This window comes from Musca domestica, unplaced genomic scaffold (genome assembly GCF_030504385.1).
Source record: "Musca domestica strain aabys unplaced genomic scaffold, Musca_domestica.polishedcontigs.V.1.1 17, whole genome shotgun sequence".
Classification (NCBI taxonomy): Eukaryota; Metazoa; Arthropoda; class Insecta; order Diptera; family Muscidae; genus Musca; species Musca domestica.
Window position 1 is genome coordinate 14046768 of NW_026712230.1, and position 20816 is coordinate 14067583.

Sequence of the window (20816 nt, forward strand, 5' to 3'; positions counted from 1 at the left end):
TTGACAATTTTATTATTTATTGAAAAAAATTAAATGTCCATAAAAAATCTATTGCAATAATTTTTATTTAATATATTTTTTTCTTATAAACAATTGTTGTCGAAACTTAATAAAAAACTCGTGGAACAAGATATTTACTTGGTATGATTATATTAACGAAGTCCGACCAATATTTGATGTGTTAAAGTATTCCAAATCTGAAAATGGCTGCTGTTGACAGAAAAGTTAAAATTGGTTTACAAAGTGTAGCTGGTGGCGTCGGCGGCGGTTCCACTGGAGCTGGTGGCGACAAATCAACATTAAAAGGCAAAGGTTCACATAAAGTGGTAAGTTTCAGGAAAACGCCAATGGAAATAAAATAAAAAAAATTAAACATTCGAATACGTATACAAGGAAAACCAGTTGAACGTGTGTTTGGGTAGGTGTTTGATTATTCAAAGGATACGCTACCTAAATCACAATGTCTCACTGTCCCTACTCTATCGGAATTTATTTTTCAGGACGAAAGCTCATGTTAAATTGATATCCTTTATAAAGGCATTTGTTTCATATTCTCATGGAACAAGAATTGAAACCTAGATCTAGTGCTGTCATGTGGCTCGTGCATGAATTTCATAACCGAATCAAAGATCGGGAAATCACTTACCAAATTCCAAATATCCATAGGTATATCCTACATATTAGATATATGGTGTTTTTGGTAGATAATACGAGAATTATGACCCTTTTTTGAAAACTGGTTAAAATTATTTTTAAACTGGATCGTTGCAAGAAAAATATTCTAGAAAATTATTTGTCACAAAATTCTACTATAGGTCCCAGAATATATTGAACGCCTAACTCTAAACTTAACTCTAGGAATTCATAAATATTAAAAACAAATCCTAAAGATCTTCTATAGAAAGAATACCTCTCTGATATATTCTTTAGTGAAAAGAAAATTAGTTGTCTTCTAGACGTCTTCAATACAGAGAATACCTCTCAGACGCCTCCCACATATCTTCTATTGTGAGAGAAGACCTTTTAGGGGATTTTATTGGGAGAGGTCTTCTATAGATAGGATATCATCAATGTGGAGAAAAGTTTCCAGAGACTTCTGAAATATCTTCCTCGAGAAGACCAATAGCAATTTGTTACATACAGGATTTGCACTCTACAAGAATAATATTTGGTACCAGATTATGCCCAAAAATACCTTTGTCAAATTTGATCGATATCGGAACAGATTTGGATATAGCTCCCATATATAACTTTATCCGATTTCATGTTTATCGTTCACCAAATGGCTAATATCATCCCAAATGAACTGAATTTTGGCACATCCGACCGAATTCAGTATATATGAAAGTACATATGCAGTACATTCGGTGAAAATCGATTCATATATAGCTATAGCCCCCATATATATGTTTCATCAGCCCAAAAATACCTCTGTCAAATTTTATCGATATCGGATCAGATTTGGATATAGCTCTCACATATATCTTTATCCGATTGCATATTTATTGTGCACCAAATGGTTAAAATTATTTATACTAATATCATCCCAAATGAACTGAATTTTGGCACATCCAACCGAATCCAGTATAGAAGCAAGTACATCAAATTTGGTGAAAATCTCTGATATCAAATACAGCCCAAAATAAATACCTCTGTCAAGTTTTATTGAGATCGAATCAGATTTGGATATAGCTTCCATATCCGAAATTAGGTTTATTGTGCACCAAATAGCTAATATCAGCCCAAATGAACTGAATCTAGGCAATTCCGACTGAATTCATCCTACAAACAAGTATATCAAATTTGGTGATAATCGGTTCCGATATAGCTTTAGCTCCCATTTATATGTTTCACCCGACTTGGTCTTAAGTCCTTGGTTTTAAGTCCCTCACGTGCGTAATATACCCTCCACAACAAGGATATTTGATACCGAACATCAGATACAGCTAGAAAATAATTCTGCTAAATTTTATCGAGATCGTTCGGATTTTTATATACTTTCGATATACATCTTCATCTGATTCTACGATTATTTTCCACCATATATGCAATATCATCCTAAATTGTGTGGATTTTGTCATATTTAACCTATTTTTCCATTTGGTGGTCCGGTATATCTATTGCTCCAATAAATATTTTTATACTCTCCACCTTGGAAAGGAGGGTATATTAACTTTGTTATTCCGTTTGTAACATCCTTAAATATTCGTCGTAGACCATATAAAGTATACATATTCATAATCACCATAAAATTCTAAGTCGATTTAACGATGTCCGTCTGTCCGTCTGTCTGTCTGTTGAAATCACGATACAGCCCACATTATTTGACGTAGAGCGCCAAAATTTAGCAGAGCAATTTGTATTGTGTCTAGGATGGTTTGTATTGAAAATGAGATATATCGGTCCACGTTCTGGTACAGTCCCCATATAAAGGTACCTCCCGATATTCGGTATTTTGATGGTTTTTGCCACATTTTTCATGGATTTGTCTTCTTTGGCGAAACATTGTATGTGTAGGTCCACGATTTGGTATAGCCCCAATATAACAGTACCTGCCGATATTCGGCATTTTAATGGTTTTTGCCACATTTCTTCTAATATTTACTCTACCGTAAGGTGGAGGGTATTAAAATGCTGGTCCTTTGTGGGGCATGTGCCAGAAGGAGCGGGCTGCTGTTGAGTTTTTTTTCGTACCGAATCTATGTCTGACCGATTTCTATGAGATTTTGGTTTATTTTCAGATAACTTTCTTCGTTTTAGCGAAAAGTCCCAAAATGAATGCAATTTTTAAAATGTTCTCTATTTTTTTAATCTGGTGAGCCGGGTGAGCGCTAAAACGCAACATTTTGTTTTTTTTTCTGTACAGAGTTGATGTTCTCAGTGGAAACCCTTGATATTAAATGATAACCAATTCCGTCACAACATGAGCGGAGTGAAAATACTCCATGGAGACCTCAAATAACAAATAGTGGAAAAATGTTGTCAATAGCTTTAAAAACTGCTTAAATGTCTTCAGAGGCAGGCTATAGATATATAAAGGATCTATAGAATAGCTGGACTATTTTCTATCTACTTGAAAGATTTAAATATCATTTTTTCTATAGAACTCAACTTAAACTCAAAAGTCTGCTATCAATAGGGGACCTCAAATATCTGTATCTAGCTCAGAGTTCTTCTGCATTATCTGGATTCATAAGTAATTTAAATGTAAAACATCTCAGATGGAGAGTGTAAGGCTAGGATTTTCGGAAAAATTACAGCAATAACTTTACCGCTACAAAACTGAGGCGTATTTCAAGATACCAAAACCTTTTCTCAGCTAAGGGAAGGTGATGCAGCTTCTAAACTATTTCAATATAAATTTCTCCGTGTACTCGGGGTTATTTAAATTGTAATACCAAATCAATGAATAAAACAAGTTAAAAAGGTATCAGTCGGTTTTGTCATAGATGTATATACTCAGTCTATATCATATATTTTGATTTGCATTATGAATATTCAAAATGTTGACCCTTTATGGAGGAGATAACGATTTGGGCTGTATCGACTACTTCCTTCACTTCACTTCACTTCACTTCCACTTCACTGAGGGAGGTACAAGGATGAGTGCGACGATAAATTGTATATTCACACCAGATCTCTGATTGAAAAAAATTTGTAGATTTATCAAGTTTGAAAAGAATCGCCGACTTGCTTCGCATGTTATGAGAAATATAACTATTGAAAATTTTTACGCTTTGTAGGAGAGGTATCAAAAAAGGTAGACCCATATCTATCACCTTCACACCAAATCTTGCGTTAATAAAAATGTTTGAAGAGAATCGGGTGCTTATTTCGTATTTTTATGAGAGTCATAATTATTCAAAATGTTTACCCATGGTAGAAAGGTGCCAGAAAGAGTAGTCCGATATATAACATCTTCATACCAGATTTTGTGTAAAATATATATTGGGATATTTGAAAATTTGAAGAGAATCGGATCCTTTTATTGTATTTTAGGAGAGATATTATTATTTTAAAATTTGACCCGTTATGGGGAAAATACGAGAAGGAGTGGACCGACGACATATTCCATCCACGCACCTGAACTTGTGTTGATACAAATATTTGAATGTGCCGAGTTTTAGGAGCTTCATGGTTATTCCAAATTTTAACCCTTTGTGGAAAGGTACCAGAATAAGTGGTCCGATATATAACATCTTCATGTCAGATCTTGTGTTAACACAAATATTGGAATGTTTGAAATTGGAAGAAAATCCGTTGCTCATTTCGCATTTTATGAGGACATGATGAACCAGTCAAGAAAGTCCAAAATGTCGGGAGGGCCGACTTTATGATACCATACACCCATTTGCATATTCAGTAAAACTTCATATAACAAATAAAAAAAATATATCTAATCGGATGAACAATACATATGGAATCTATAGCTATATCTGAACAGATTTTCACCAAATTTGATATACTTGTTTCTAGGCTCAATTTGGTGGTAAGTCCCAAATTCCATCCCATTTGGGTCAATTTCACACGTTTGGTGCACAATTAAAGGCAAATCGAACGAGTTATAGCTGCGGAGGACAAAAATATCAAATCGGATGAACAATATATATGGGAGCTATATCGATGTCTGAACCGATTTCGACCATATTTGACATTCTTATTTCCAAACAAATGACTTGTGCAAAGTTTTATCTGGATCGGGCAGTAAATGCATCCTGTTCTTTGTTTACTAAAATAAATGAACAGATAGACATGCCGACGGACGGACATGCATAAATCGACTCAGAATGTGATTCTATGCAGATCATAAAAGGGAACTGTGGATCTATATCGTTTTCTTTTGTCTGATACAAACAAATGCACAAAGACATAAGATCCTGACCACATTGTGGTGTAGGGTATGAGAAGAGAGTGGAGGGTGTTGTCCATTTCCTCACCAGACTTAGCACTGATTTGGGATTTGCAAATTTTAATCAAAATCGGATGATCCTTTCTTGCTCTATATAGTAAATTATTTTCTGTGGGGGAGGTACCAGACGAAGTGGGCCAATATTGCCCATATCCGAGCTCAATCTTTGTTTGAAAATAATATTGCGATGTACAAAGTTTGGACTAAATCAGATACTCGCTTCGAGAGTTATAGTGCGCATCATCCAGCGAGAAAGACAGACGGACGGACACCTCTACATCGACTCCAAATGTCCTGAAATAGATTTAATCCAAAGAGACTGCTATTTCGATGAGATACTTTACTTTTTTGAAGATTTTATCAAATTTAATTTCGAACAAAATGAAATAGGTTAATATAATTGTACTCAGACGTGTTTTAGGTCTGCAGGACTTTTAGTATTGAAAATGGGTACGTTTTTGTATAGGAGTTTTAGTCACAGCTTTAAATCGAATTTGCGGTAAATTGGGAATATATATTGTCAGTAAGGTATAGGTCCAAGTTTTCTTATAGACAAAATATAACTGTACTTCCATATGTTTCGTGAAGGCCCACGTTTTCACATAGCAGCATATAAACATTCTACGGACATTTTGCAAGTTTTATACTTTATACATCGGTTTTTTCTGTATACATAGATTTTTTAACTTTGCAAAAAATGTTTATCCGGATTTAAGGTTTGTTTTTCTGAGCCATTGCCGTTTGATTTTTTTTACACAATTCCATTATAACATTTTCGTCAACTTTTTTTATTCAAATATTTTCTAATCCACTTTAATAAATTCATTTTCTACATTTTTCATTTTCACTTTATCCCATTTGTTCTTTTGTTATCCTTTCTTTCCAAAATTCCACCTGATAATGGCAATTTATTTGAAAGTCAAGTGGCTTTTATGCAATATCATTTCAAAAAATCAAACTTATTATTATTTTCAACCCTCACGCCTTGTATATTCCAATCCCGGCGAAGGGAACGAGTTATCATCAGGCAGAACAAAAAATTATTACCTTTTAATATGCCCCGATATGAAGTTACACTTAAATGAGTTTTCCAATTTTTGATACCAAACAACACCGTTACCACCGCCCAAAATTGTTGATATTTAATTTTGTCACGGAAGTTATTAAAACAATAGCAAATGTCGAATGATGAGGGAGACAAAAAAACATATTTCCATATTTGTGTGTAGGTGAAAAAATGCAAGGATACGAAATGCAATACTTACACTGAAAGAAAATTTGGGTAAAGCTACATATTTGAATCAGTTAATTGTACAACCTTGCCTTTTTTAAAAAATTAAAAATTTTTTGTTGAGGAAAAACTATTAAAATGAAAAAAATCAAGTCTCTTAAAGAGGCCCTAATGCTGAAATTAATAAAAGAACTTCTAATACCCTCCACCATTGGGTAAAGAAAACAGTTTTATGCAAAAGTATATGGATTCCAACGCGTTCCACTTTAAACTACAAGCTTCACTAAGATCAGTAGGAGAATGGTTGGAGCCGTTATATGGGTGCCATACCGAAACGGGAGCCACCATAGTCAATTTTATACTACAACGATTTTAATCTATTGCAAGTCTCCAATACCTAATTTTACAATATTTCGTTGGTAAATGTGACTAGGATGGGTAGGACCAATATGGACAATGTTTGTAGAACCCATTGTACAAATACCAAATTTCGAACAAATCTTTCAGAAAATATGGCTTAAATCGTCAAAATACTGAATATACTGAACCGTTACATGTGCGCTGTAGGAAAACGTGGACCTAGATATTCAATTTTCTGCCACCGGAGAACTCATTACAATCCGTGGAAAAATATGGCAAAAATCATCGAAATACCGAATATCGGGAGGTACGTTTAGAACTTATTAAGAACTTCAAATACATTTTTGGACAAATCCGTTGAAAAATGTGACATCATCATCAAAATACCGAATATCGGGAGTTATTCTTATATGGGTGCTATACGAAAACGTGGACCTATATGCACAATGTTCTGCCACCGGAGCTAGAACCCATAACGAACTACAAATACCAATTTTTAGACAAATCCATGAAAAAATGTGGCTAAATCCATCAAAAACCCGAATATCGGGAGGTACCGTTATATGGGGGCTGAACGAAACGTACCATTTTTAGACAAACCCGCGGACAAATGTGGCAAAAATCATTAAAATACCGAATATCGGGAGATACCGTTATATGGGGACTATACAAAAACATGAACCTATACGTACAATGTTGTGCCACTAGAGCTAGAACACATATCGAACTACAAATACCAATTTTTAAACAATTTGTTTAAAATATGTGGCAAAAACTATCGAAATACCTAATATCGGGAGGTACCGGTTTATGGGAGTAAGTGGACCGATATATCTCTTTTTAGGTTAGGTCTTTTTAGTACTTAATATGCATAATTTATTCAGTTTGACAAATTTTTTAATCGAAACATCCGTCATCGTACTAAATGTTGGAGGTTGTTTCGGAAATGTATACTATTATTGTACAAATAGTACTAAATGGTACTAAATTGTGTATTAGTTGAAGGGAAATAGCGAAATCGTTACATTTTATATTGCAATAATTGTTGGTGTCTACGATTAAGATATGAAACGAATATAGCTCCCATATATGTCTTCAACCGATTTCGGGTTACTTGTGCACCAAATGGCTAATATCAGCCCAAATGGACTGAATTTTGGCAATTCCGACTGAACTCATACTAGTCAACAAGTACTTTAAATTTGGTGAGAATCGGTTCCGATATTTTTATAGCACCCATATATATGTTTTATCCGATTTGGTGTTAAAGTCCCTCACATGAGCAATATGCACTGCATAACAATGATATTTGATACCGGACATCAGATGCCGTTCGAAAATTGCTCTGCCAATTTTTATCGTGATCGGTTCAGATTTTTATATACCTTCATCCGATTTTAGGTCCTTGTTCGCCATATATGTAATCAGCCCAAATTGCATATTGAACCGAATAATATTTGGTACTAGAGGTACAAATGCATCCGTCAAATTTGTTTAAAATCGATTCAGAGTTGGGTATAGTTCCCAAATTGTGACTACTCTAAAAGCATGATACTCATCCAAATAGGTTCATAGTTGGTATGATCTACTCCACATAAATTCCTATATAATTTTTTTTTTGTTCCGGGAGCGTAGGGAATCATATAGTCGGCCCAGCTCGACTTTCCTTACTGGTTTACATATATACTTAAGTCTTTGTTTTTCTTTAGCCCCCCATGTTAACGGTACCTTCGAATATTCAGTATTCTCACGTCATTTGTCACATAGTTTTATTAAAAAAAAAATCAAATATTTGAAAGATTTCTGCTTGGAAATGCCCCACTCTAAAAATTTGCATTCAGGAACTACCGTCTTTGTGGCATAGAGAATTCATGGAATCTTAATGCCTAATTTATGTAATCCTCTACCAATTAAATTAATTGTAATTAAAACAATTACAAAAGTCGATTTAGTCGAACAAAACTCAAGCAAAATTATTATAGTTCAGCCATAAAAGGTGATGAAAGCGGCATTCTTTTGTTATTCATTTACATTTTGCCGTTTTGTTGCATTTGTTGTTTGGCTATTATTAACGATTAAAGTTCACAAAATGACATTTGACATTACACGCCATATATAGTCGAGACATCATCACTTAACCATTTAATCTACCCATTCTTACAAACTATCCTTGAATACATCCTTGTTCTATAGTTCAATGTCTACCACGCTCTCTCTCTCTCTCTCTTTCCGACGACGAGTATTCTGTAGTATTGAAGGAAATATTATTGACGTATTGTTTGCCAATTGTGTTTGACTGTCTGTCTGCCTATCTGTCAGTAAGTAAGTTTGTTTGCAATTGTTTCAGTTTTTATCATCGTCGAGTGAAATGAAGAAAGTAAAACAAATGATTGAATATTGACTTTAATGAATGCATGAAAATAAATAGCAACAACAAGAACCCTTTTTCAGTTAGGGTAATGCTTGAAACCCCTTTTTGTTTACAAACTTATGCTATTATGAATGAAATGTACAGTGGTTTCCTACAAGATTTTTTGGCAATATTTATTAGGGTTTCCTCAGGTTCGAGTGTATAATAGAGTGGGAGAATATGAACCCTATAATATGGAAATATTTATAAGAGCGCTTTCTTAAAAATTTTTAGAATCGATGTTTTTTTGCTGATTTAGTCACAATGTTAACCCGAATTTGCTGTTAATTGGCAAAATGTGTTCCCATTTTGTAAGAAATATCCTTGCATAGAATTGTTAATATAGGTCTATGTTTTGGTATAGTCCCCATATAACTCTAACTCCTGATATTCGATATTATATAATAATATAATGGTTCCTCCTTTTATTCGGTATTTTGATAATTTTAGCGACATTATTCACCGGGATCGTTTCAAATTTGGTATTACAATTTCCTAATGGGTACTACAGTCTATGACATAGACAGTTTCACGTCTTCGTATAGACCCCAATATAAAGGTTACTTTGTATATTCCGCATTTTTATGATTCAAGCAGTATTTTATTTACAACGGATTTTTATACCATCCGCCTTGAAAAGCAGGGTATATTACATTTGTTTGTAACATTCCTAAATAATCGTCGTAGACTCCATAAAATATATGTATACTAATAATCAGCATACAATTCTAATTCGGTTTAACGATGTTCGTCTGTCTGTTAAAATGACGAAACAGCCCACATTTTTTGAGTAGAGCTTCAAAATTTGGCAGAACAACTTTTTTGTATAGCCCTCATATAATGGTACCTACCAATATTCGGTATTTTGATAAATTAAGCCACATTTTCATAATGGGTTCTAGCTCCGGCAGCAGAACATTGAATATTTATGTCCACGTTTTCTTATAGCCCAAATATAACGATACCCGCCGATACTCGTTATTTTGATAAACCTAGTCACATTTACCCACGAAATTGTTTCAAATTTGTGTGTAGTTTCAAAATTGTTTGAAGTATAAAATTGTCTATGAAGGTTCCCGTTTTAGTATGGCCCTCATACAACGGTCTACACCCACTTTATGGCTTAATGGTATTTAAAGTTTAAGGTGGAACAGGTTTGAATTCAGAAACTTTTATATAAAAATTTGCAAATTCTTTACTAATAGTAGAGGGTATTCACAGTTCGGCCCTTATGCCTTTTTTGACTCGTGCCAAAATTTTGAAAAATTTGTGTAAAAACTTAAAAAAGGGTAAAGCCGGCTGTATGAGGACTAAATCCTATAGGGGACGATCCTATATTAATAAGTGTCTACAGGCTGAGAAATTCATTTGGAACCATTGACATACATAATGGGGAACAGTACCAAATTGTGAATCTGTAGTGAATGTACATACTTAATGTAGTTTCTTTTGAAGTGTACTGAAAAATATTTTAAAAGACAGTTTATAATTCTATGCTCCTAAAAATGTCGCCCCTTTCCTCTTTATTATACCTTTCAAAAAAGTTACAAAAATGCGAATAAAACACCCAAACGAACGAAAAAGATTTATTGTTACTTTTCAGAACCTTCATAGATTCACTTTCTAAGTCGAATTCGGCGTTTTTAGTTACAAAGAGTGAATTTCAGATACCGCTCAGCAATACCGTTTCCAAATTTTATCAGGATCGGTTCATATTTGGATATAGCTCCCACATATATCTTTGAACGATTTTACGTTTATTGTGCACCAGGTGGTTACTATCAGTCCGAATGGAGTGCATTTTGGAACTTCCGACCGAATTTAGTCTAGAAGCAAGTACTTCAAATTTTTTGAAAATCGATTCAGATATAGATATAACTCTCGTATATATATGTTTCATCCAATCCCTCACATGCGTAATATTTACTCCTCAAAAATGGTATTTGATACAGGGCATCAGGCACTGCTTGAAAATACCTCTGCCAAGTTCTATAGAGATCGGTTCAGATTTTTATGTGCTTTGATGTACATCTTCATCCGATGTTAGGATTATTGCTCACCATATATATAATATCAGCCCAAATTGAATAGATTTTTTCATATTCAACCGAATTTTACCATTTTGTAAAACTCGGTCCGGTATACCTATTGCTCCAATAAATATTTTTTATATATTCCGTACCATGCACTATACAGCAATTCCCAATGTAAACTTTTTTGTTACGGGAGCTGTACACTATGCGTAGGGTGGGTGGGTAGGGTATCATATAGTTGGCCCCACCCGACTTTTGACCTTTTCTTATTGTTTTTTTATATATTTATGCAGTGATGCACAATGTATATTATATGTATATAAAACCAAGGCTTTTTATCGGAAAACCACTGTGCATTTCCTTCTCTGAAATATGAATGGAACAACCAGAAAGGTGCACACCTTCCAAGTGGAAAACAAACTATGGACGAAAATCAAAGAAAACAACAACAAAATCATAACAACCAAACAAAAACTTTAGAATATTTGCCAGCTTTGCTCCGCTTGGCGGAAGGCAAAACAAATTTAATTTTCGTCATTTCATGTTAGTAACTCTTTGAACGGAAAACTCTTTGCAAGTGAAAAATATCTTGGATTTGGAATTCGGAAAAATTAACCCGTAGAAATAATCTGAAAGAGAATGTGGAAACTTGCAAATAAAGCTGTTGTGGTATAATGAAAGAAACAAAAAATAAACAAATAAAAATATCTATATATTATTAATAGGCTGACAACGACAACAACAATACACAACAGTCGAACATGGTTAAAATGAATGTGGTTTTTATGAAGATAACTAAAATTTACAAATAATATGATAATTGAAAAAGTTTTTATTCGAGTCATTTCCTTGTAATCATGAATTCTTTTTAGCCATGTGCTGCTGTTGTAGATATCATAATAAATAACATAACTATTAGTCAAGTGGATTAAAATAAATTAAACCGAAAAAAACAATTAGCATAAGCAAATTATACACAAACACACACACACCCCCACCAATTTGTAGATATTAATTTTATGCATTAAATTAAACATTCAAACAAACTCCCTCACACACACACACACTCAAATACATATAATTGGATAAACATCAAACATTGTAAATATTTGATTAATTAGACATTGGTGTTTGGTATTGTTGTTTTCGCATTAAAACACTCAAGGCAGGAGGATAATCTATATATAGATCAGGTATATATAGATTATATTATATTTTTTGTGGTTAGTACCCAGTATGGCTCCTCCATTGTCATTGAAATTGGTTTAGCAGAAACTCAATACGATTGTTGAGATTAATTTAATTTAGTTAGCTCAACGGTAATTTTAAACGGATTTATTTTATTTTGATCGGATAAAGTGGAAACTGCAACGTATTAAAAATATTTGATTTCAAATGGATGAAGAAGATTTGGTAATTACTCCATATGTGAAGATATATTAAAAATAAGAATGAAAACTAATCCCCATGACAACTTTTTAAGATTAACATGAAATCTAATTGAATGTTTATGTGATTTATTAACATTAAGAGAAGTGATTTTAATTTTAGGCAGCTAATTATAGGCTCTATGTATGACTTAAAATTTGAATCGTTGAAACCAGTGTCATTCCGAAATCTGAAAATCATCTGCCGTTTGCAGACATGCTTTTGATACTAAATACGATATATCTTACCAAATTTCCTTGTGTTGTCGGGTGACTTAAAGAAACCAAACCAAGCCAATAAGGAAATGTCAAAAGATGGGCGGGCCGACTATAAGACACCCTACACCAGTAGTAGATCTCCTGTAACAAAAAAGGTTATATTGGAATTTATGTGATGTAGATCTTAACAAGTATGAACCTTATTTGAATGCGTATCTTGGCTTTAAAGTAGTCACAACTTGTGGAATAAATCCAACTCTGAATCGATTTTTAACAAATCTGACGGAGGCTTTTGTACCTCTAGAAGCAATTAATATTGCTATATAGTGCATGATTATATTGGAGCAATAGATATACCGAACCGAATTACACCAAATGGTACAATTCGGTTAAATATGAAAAAATCTATTCAATTGGGCTGAGATTACATATACGGTGGACAATAACCGAATAACTGAACCGATTTCGATAAAAATTTGGCAGAAGTCGTTTCGAGTTTTAGCTGATGTCCGGTATCAGATACTCCTGTTGTGGAATGCATATTACGCATGTGAGGGACATTAACACCAAATCAGATGAAACATATATATGGGAGCTATAGCTATATCTGAACCGATTTTCGCCAAAATTTTAAGTAATTGCTTTTGGGCTGAATTCCGTTGTAAGTGCCAAACTTCGTGATACTGGTAGCGTAGCCCGACGTCAAGGAAGTGGACGGAAGAAAACAGCAACATCAGCAGAAATGGTTCGAAAAGTAAAGAAGCGAATTGGTCGAAACCCGCGTGAGCTGAACATATTGCAATATTCCATTCGGCAAATATTGAAAAATGAGCTCGGAGCAAATCCATTGAAATTCCAAAAAGTGCAAAAACTTACACCGCAACAGAAAGAAAATAGACCCAAAGAGATAAAGAGTTGCTTCGCTTGTCCAAAAGTGGTGAACTTGCGAATTCAGTTTTCTCCGATAAGTAAACATTCGTTGTCCAGCAGTTTGTAAACAAACAAAAGTGATCGTGTATACTTGCTAATGAGGTTAGCTGAAAATCAGTTGGCCACCAGAACTCAAGTGCCGGCCATGGTGATGGCGTGGGCCGCCATAACAGCCGATGGTCGCTCTTCTCTTGTATTAGTCAAACGAATCAGAATAAATGCCAAATATTATAGCGAATTCTGGAGGGGGTATTAAAGCCTTGGGCACGCAAACATTTTGGCCGCAGACCCTGGACATTCCAACAGGACTCAGCACCATCGCACTCAGCACGCGCCAACCAAGAATGGTTACAAAATGAGGTTCCTCGCGTCATTTCCAGCGCACAATGGCCACCAAAATCTCCGGATACCAATCTATTGGACTATTGTGTCTGGATTATTTTGGAAAGCAAGGTTGGCACTAAAAAATATTAAATTGTCGATCACCTTAAGCAAGCGCTTCGCCGGGAATGGACCAAAATACCGCAGAGCAACATTCGGGCAGCGTGTGACGGTTTTATTGGCCGTTTGAAGGCCATAATTCGTGCTTGCATAATTTTGCATAATTATTCTAAAATTTGAAGCAATTTCCGACATTTTTTGTTTCATTCAATAAAATTAAAAAAAATGTAAAATTTATGGCGTTCAATCAATTTTTTTTCTCTCCCCGTATGAGAGCTATATCCAAATCTAAATCGATATTGATAAAATTTTAGGCACTTATTTCTGATCTGTATTTGGTACCAAAGATCATTGTTGTGGAGTACATGTTACGCATGCGAGGGATTTAAACACCAAAGCGGATGAAAAATAAATATGGGAGCTATAGCTATATATGAACCGATTTTTTTATGTACTTACTTCTAGACGAAATTCGGTCAGATGTGCCAAAATTCAAGTCATTTGAACTGATATTGGCAATTTAGTGCACTTTTAATCCGAAATCAATTGAAGATATATATGGTAGCTATATTGCGATTCTCACCAATTTTAATAGGGTTCATCCTTGAGCCAAACAGTGTTTGGAAAATTTTATGTCAATCGGATAATAAATGCGACAGACGGACGGACTGACATGCATAAATCGACTCAGAAAGTGATTCTATGAAGATCCTCAAAAGTAGTTATGGGTCTATTTCGCTTCCTTCTCCATGTTAGAAACAAATGCACAAAGACTTAATACCCTTACCACTATGTGGTGTAGGGTATAAAAATGTGTGTTTCTTTGTGGGCTGGAACTCCATGGTTCATTGTTTTGTTGTATGATAAATATTTTGCATATTTTTGTCTCAACTAACTTTTGGTGAGTAAATGTTCTCGGAAGAGTACACGAATGGAGTTAAGTGTAAACTACTACATATACGGAATTTAAGAGAATTTTGAAATTTTAATAAAAACTGAAACTAAAAAATATAAGATAAAAAATATTTCATATTAGGAACGATTCTCAATCACTGTCCCCACTTTTTATGTGTTTAATATCAAATCCATACTGGGTAAAATCACAAAATTATTTGCCTTATAAAAACTGCTGTAAATACAACTGAATCTCTAGCTTTATAATTTTTAATGCAATCTTTATTTCATTTCTTTTGTAAATAAAATAATTTAGTTAATTTAGATAGCAAAAAAATTATTTAAATACCGATCCATGGCTTCTGAGCAAACTTTCGCATCTGAGTCTGAGTCCATAGAGCCTGGAAATGTAAACGAAACAGGTTCAGTCATTGACAATGAAGAGGATGAGGTAAAAAAGATAAAACTACAAAAATTGCATGTGGCATGAAACTTTTATTCAAACTTCTTAAAACACAAGTTTTTTTCTCCGCCGTAAAACTATTTGTAGCGATATAGTGTAGATTAAGTAAATGTATGTTTATGTGTATGTATGTACGCTTTCTGTGGTGAGTCCAAATTTTCACACAATACTCTCTTCTTCTCTTGGCACAGAAATTTTATCTTCAAAAAATTGCTTCAATTAACAGGGATGGAGTGTTAATTTCTTTTATTTCTTATTTGGATCTTAGCTTAATCGTGCCTCAACGGCCAAACCAAAGCCACCCACAGATGGCGCTGGTGGTGGTGATGCTGACGACTTGGATGCCTGGGTAAAGTCGCGCCAATTGGTCAAGCCTGACAACCAATTGGATTTAACCGAAGCCGAATTATCAGAAGAAATAACCAAAGTTCTGACGACGACCAATACAAATGTGGTCCACAATTTGGTCGTCTATAGTTTCAAGGAAGAGGCCTATGTACCCCTGCCGCCAGCCGGTAATACAGTTACCCTGCTAAAATTCGACGGTAATTCTCTTCATATCGATTCTGATGAGGCGAAATATCAAATGGAGGAAAGTGGGGAAATTGGTTAGTTAGGGTATTATTTTTTGTGTGGAAATTATTATTTTACACATATTTTGTCCTTAGGTTATCCCCTGCCGGCTCCCCGTTACTCGTTAATGGAAGCTGAAGCTGCTCCACCCAAAACTGATGATGGTGAAGCCGGAGAGGGTGGAGAAGGTGAGGACCAAGAAGGCAAAGAGGGTGAGGAAGGGGCGGAGGAGGCTGAAGGCGAAGAAGAAGCCGAAGAAGAGGCTGCCGAAGAGGGTGGTGAGGCCGAGGAGGGTGAAAAGATTGAAGAAGAAACCGCAGATGCAGCTCCAGCTGCCGCAGCCGCTGGAGGTAAAAAACGCAAGCTCATCAATCAATTTAACTTTTGTGAAAGAGCGGCATTGACATTTACCAATCCAACTAGGGTAAGGAGGACCACACTTCTATGAGATTTTAAGAACTATTTATTTTTTGTCAGAATGTCGACACCCAAACCATACCGCCCCCACGATCCCAGTATGGCGCCAATGTCTTGCAATGGGTCATTTATGACAGCTATGCAGAAGATTTTGAACAGCAGCAGAAGGAACGCGACAAAAAGGATGATAAGAAAGCACAACGCAAGGACGAGTTGAAAATGAGCAAACAGGAACTGAAAGCAGCACAGGCCGAGGAGCTGAATAAGAAGTATTTGAAATGCTGGCAGATACTGGAACGCATGATAAATCAAAATATCTACAAGGACATTGCTCATGATTATCGTTATTGGGAGGATCCGGCCGATGAGTTCAGAGACGGCGAGGGCACTTTGCTACCGTTGTGGAAATTTCAATACGAAAGAACCAAGAAAATGAGTGTAACCGATGTCATGTTTAATCCTTACTATTACGATTTGTTTGCGGTGTGCTTTGGATCACGTAAGGAATCAAGGAAAATATATCCGAATACTTTTTACATAATTTTTATATTCTTACAGACGACTTCATGAAACAGCCCAGCGAGGGTTCCATATGTCTTTTCACTGTCAAGAATCCATCGTATCCAGACTATATAAGTGGGTAGTCTGTTATGAGGAAAGGAGATTTATTAAAGTTCAATTTTTTAACCTTTCGATTCCAGTCATGACCGAAAGTGGTGTAATGTGCTGTGATATCCATCCAAAATATCCTTTCCTAGTGGCAATTGGTCTGTACGATGGTAATGTCCATGTCTATAATCTGAAGGAGAATTATCGAGAACCTTTGTATGTATCTATGGGTGTTGGCGATAAACACATCGAATGTGTCTGGGAGGTAGGTATTAAAGGTGTTGATCCAGAGATACGTGCATTAGAAAACTACCTAGTATTTTATACAAAGAACAAAGTCTTCTCTTCTTTCGGAAAATTCTGTTAGGGTTGATTAAGGATATGTCCTACAATAAAGGTATAGTACTACACACCAACGAAAGGGGATATTAGGGTCTTACTTAGAAAATTTTTAGGACTTCTCAATTAAGATTTTAAGGACTACTCCTGAAGATCCAAGAAGTCCTTGAGGTCTTCTTTTTCTCTAGAATACCTTGAGGTCTTCTTCTGCTCTAGAAGCCCTTAATGAATCCTTCGCCAAGACAATGAAGTAGAGCAGAAGAAGACCGCAAGGTGTTCTAGGAAAAAAGAAGACCTCAGGGACATCTTGGACCTTGAGGAGTAGTCCTTAAAATCTTCCTTGAGAAGTAATAAAGTCCTTAAGATTTCCTTTTATTGGTGTGGGAGTCCTATATCTTTACTGTAGGACATAACCTTGAACAATCCTAACTGAATTTTCCGGAAGAAGACGAGACTTAGTTCTTTGTATAAAATACTGGGCATCATAAGATCTTGAGATCTTCCTTTGCCCTTGCAGACGGTGAGGTCCTCTTCTGCTTCTGAAGACAGAGAAGCCTTCTGCCCTGAAATAACTTAAGGTATTCTTTTTGCACTAGAAAGCATTAAGGCGTTCCATAGAAGACCTTGAAGTTTTCTTAGTTTAATAGAAGAACTTGAGGTCTTTTTAGTTCCAAAGAAGTCCTTGAGGTCGTCTTCATTCCATAGAAGAACTTGAGATTTTCTTCGTTCTATAGAAGAACTTGAGGTCTTCTTCTTTCCATAAAATACCTTTATTTCATAGAATACCCTGAAGTCTTTTTAGTCTTCCATGAAAGACCTTGAGGTTTTATTCGTTCCATACGAGACCTCGATATCGTTTTCTTTCCACAGAATTCTTTCAGGTCTTCTTCATTCGATTGAAGACATTGATGTCATCTTCGTTCTACAGAAGACCTTGGGGTTTTCTTCATTGCATAGAAGACCTTGGGGTCTTCTTCGTTCCATAGGTGAGCCTGCAGTCTTACTCTTCCCACAGAAGACCTTGAGATCTCCTTTTGCTCTATAGGATGTTTACGTCTTCTCATGTCCTAAAATTCCTTTGGGCCTACTTCTGCCCCAGAAGACCCTTAGGTCTTTTGCTGCCCTAAAACACCTTGAGGCCATCCCTTGGCCTAGAAGTCCTTGCGGTCTCCTTCTACCCTAGAAGATCTTAAGGTCGTTTTACGCTCAAGAACATCTTGTGGTCCTTTGCAGTCAAGTTCTTGAGATCATCTTCCGATTGAACATCTGAAGTTCTTCTTTGGCCCAAGGAACCTTAAGGTCTTCTTCTGACCTAAAAGACCTTGAGGTTATTTGCCGTCCTAGAACATTTCTCTACAATACTTTGAAACCTTCTACTACCCCCTACTTAACAATAAGCCCTCTAGATGTTCTATAGAATTATGCTGTTAATTTTTTCTTAATGATTTTTCGAAATCTCCCACCTTACAGATAAAATGGGGTCCCGATATGGCCGATGGTGAAATCAATTTCTATTCCGTATCCTCGGGAGGTCGTGTCTTCAATTGGGTACTGATGCAAAATAAATTAATGGTGACGACAATAATAACGCTGTTCCTTGAAAACGGTATTGTCTCGGGACCAGATGGTACCGAACTACGTCTGCGTAGCTGTGGCTCCTGCATGAAATTTCATCCCGAAGATCCTGAAATATTTCTAGTGGGCACCGAAGAGGGATGCATCTACAAATGCAGCATTGCCTATAGCTCAAAATACCTCATGACATATCGAGCCCATAATTTATCCGTATATCGTATTGATTTTAATCGCTTCAATTCGAATATTTTCATATCGTGCAGTGGAGATTGGCGTGTTAAGATCTGGGAAGACATGCGTTCTGAACCATTGTTCATCTTCGATTTGGGCTCCGCAGTGGGAGATGTTAAATGGGCACCGTATTCGAGTACGGTGTTTGCAGCCGTTACTAATGAGGGAAAGGTTTATGTCTTCGATTTGAATGTGAACAAATACAAAGCGATTTGTATTCAGGCTGTGGTGCCGAAGAGGAAGAATAAATTGACGCGGTTGTCGTTTAACGAGAAATTGCCATTTATCATTGTGGGCGATGATAAGTAAATAATTAGTTCGATTCGTAGTCTATAAGTTAGATATTGATTGTAGTTTTTTTATTGCAGAGGCACTGTCACCTCACTGAAATTGTCACCCAACTTGCGTCAGATGGTTAAGCCCCCCAAGAAACAACAAAACTTGGAACAGTCTGTTTTGCAGGTGCAAAAATTGGAAAAGTTACTTTCCCTGGTGCGAGAACTACCCGAGGGTGAAATCATCAAAGATACCACCACAACTGTCCAGAGTTGAAAAATAAATGTGAGTTTTCAAAAAGATGTGTGTGTGTGTGTTTTTTATTATTTTGGCAAGTTGCAATGTGAGTAAATTCAATCATTTGGTACCGGTGGTATTGAAACGTTTATTTTAAATAAAAGGTTTAGTTAAAAGATTGAAATCTGCGTGTTTACGAGCGAATTTTGCTCCCACTCTGAAACGAGGGAATCATACGAAAGTAAATAGCAAAGACCACAACCAGATATAGAATGGTGACAGATTTATCAGAGATTAACTGGAATAAGGGATGTTTGAAATTATAAAGAGACTTTCAGAACAAAAATAAAAGAGACTGGGGTTCATGTAAGCAGCGAATGTTTATATACAAAATCAGATGTGAGCCAAATGAAAGACTAAATTATGTTATAACTTTAAATCGCTGAACTAAAGCCGGAACAATTTCATTGAAAAGAGCTGAGTATACGATGTAGTACCGATTACGAACCTCAAATACGAAATTTTAAACGATTCCGGTTAATGATGTGGCTAATACCGAATAAAGGGGTGTATATGTGGGCTATAAAAAGACGTTGCCCTGCATATGTTATACCATCAGTCATATAGCATTTGATACGGACAAAACGTGTCTCATAGAAATAACTGTTTTAGATCCTAGGTCTCTTTGGACCAAATCCTTTTCAGGACATTTGGAGCCGATCTAGCGATGTCCGTCCGTGGCTGGCTGGTTCACACGATAACTCTCGACGGGAGTATCCGATTTGGCCCAAACTTGGTAGGGCAAGTGTGCCTAAGTTCGGCATGTCCCAGTAGTCGGCACTTTTTATTTTTAAGCCCAAAGAAATGAAACTATTATAACTAAATGTATTTTGTTTACTTCAAATATATTGTCAGCCATCGTTGTATACAATTTCGCTAAGAAAAGATGATTTATTCTAATAAAAATAAAATTTTTGTCTGTGAAGGTCCTCAACAATCCATATTCTTAAGGAAAGTACAATAAAGACTTCGAATCAGTTGAACTAAACAAATATTTAATATTTTAATGAATTAATTTATTATTTTTATTAATTATGCTTACAAAAAATTGGTATGCCGACTGTTGGAACATGCCATACCGACAATTGGCAAGTGGTGCCGACTACTGGCAAAAAAGCATTGTTTTAATGAAACTGCAAATTTATGAAATTTAATAAAAAGTTATTAAAACTTTATTTATTA

At 35.5% G+C, this 20816-nt stretch overlaps 1 protein-coding gene across 4 annotated transcripts; it reads left to right on the forward strand.

Annotated features, from left to right (window-relative positions):
* Positions 1-39: 39 nt before the first annotated feature.
* Positions 40-19653, forward strand: LOC131801668 (dynein intermediate chain 2, ciliary-like). Of its 4 annotated transcripts, none has more exons than XM_059120588.1 (8): positions 40-326; positions 15586-15925; positions 15986-16314; positions 16368-16806; positions 16866-16943; positions 17009-17181; positions 18726-19366; positions 19430-19653. In XM_059120588.1, exons 1-8 carry the CDS (start codon positions 204-206, stop codon positions 19611-19613), a joined length of 2307 nt encoding a protein of 768 aa, XP_058976571.1. In that variant the 5' UTR covers positions 40-203; the 3' UTR covers positions 19614-19653. The 4 variants fall into 4 exon arrangements, with proteins under 4 accessions (XP_058976571.1, XP_058976573.1, XP_058976574.1 ...); XM_059120590.1 differs by lacking the exon at positions 40-326 and adding an exon at positions 11487-11612; XM_059120591.1 differs by lacking the exon at positions 40-326 and adding an exon at positions 12231-12356.
* The last annotated feature ends 1163 nt before the right edge of the window (positions 19654-20816 follow it).

Bases quoted from the DNA above. Each gene is read 5' to 3' on its own strand.
- LOC131801668 (XM_059120588.1), top strand. From the start codon at position 204: ATGGCTGCTGTTGACAGAAAAGTTAAAATTGGTTTACAAAGTGTAGCT. The intron at 16,315-16,367 runs GTAAGGAGGACC...ATTTTTTGTCAG, and splicing joins CATTTACCAATCCAACTAGG to AATGTCGACACCCAAACCAT. The intron at 17,182-18,725 runs GTAGGTATTAAA...CCCACCTTACAG, and splicing joins ACATCGAATGTGTCTGGGAG to ATAAAATGGGGTCCCGATAT.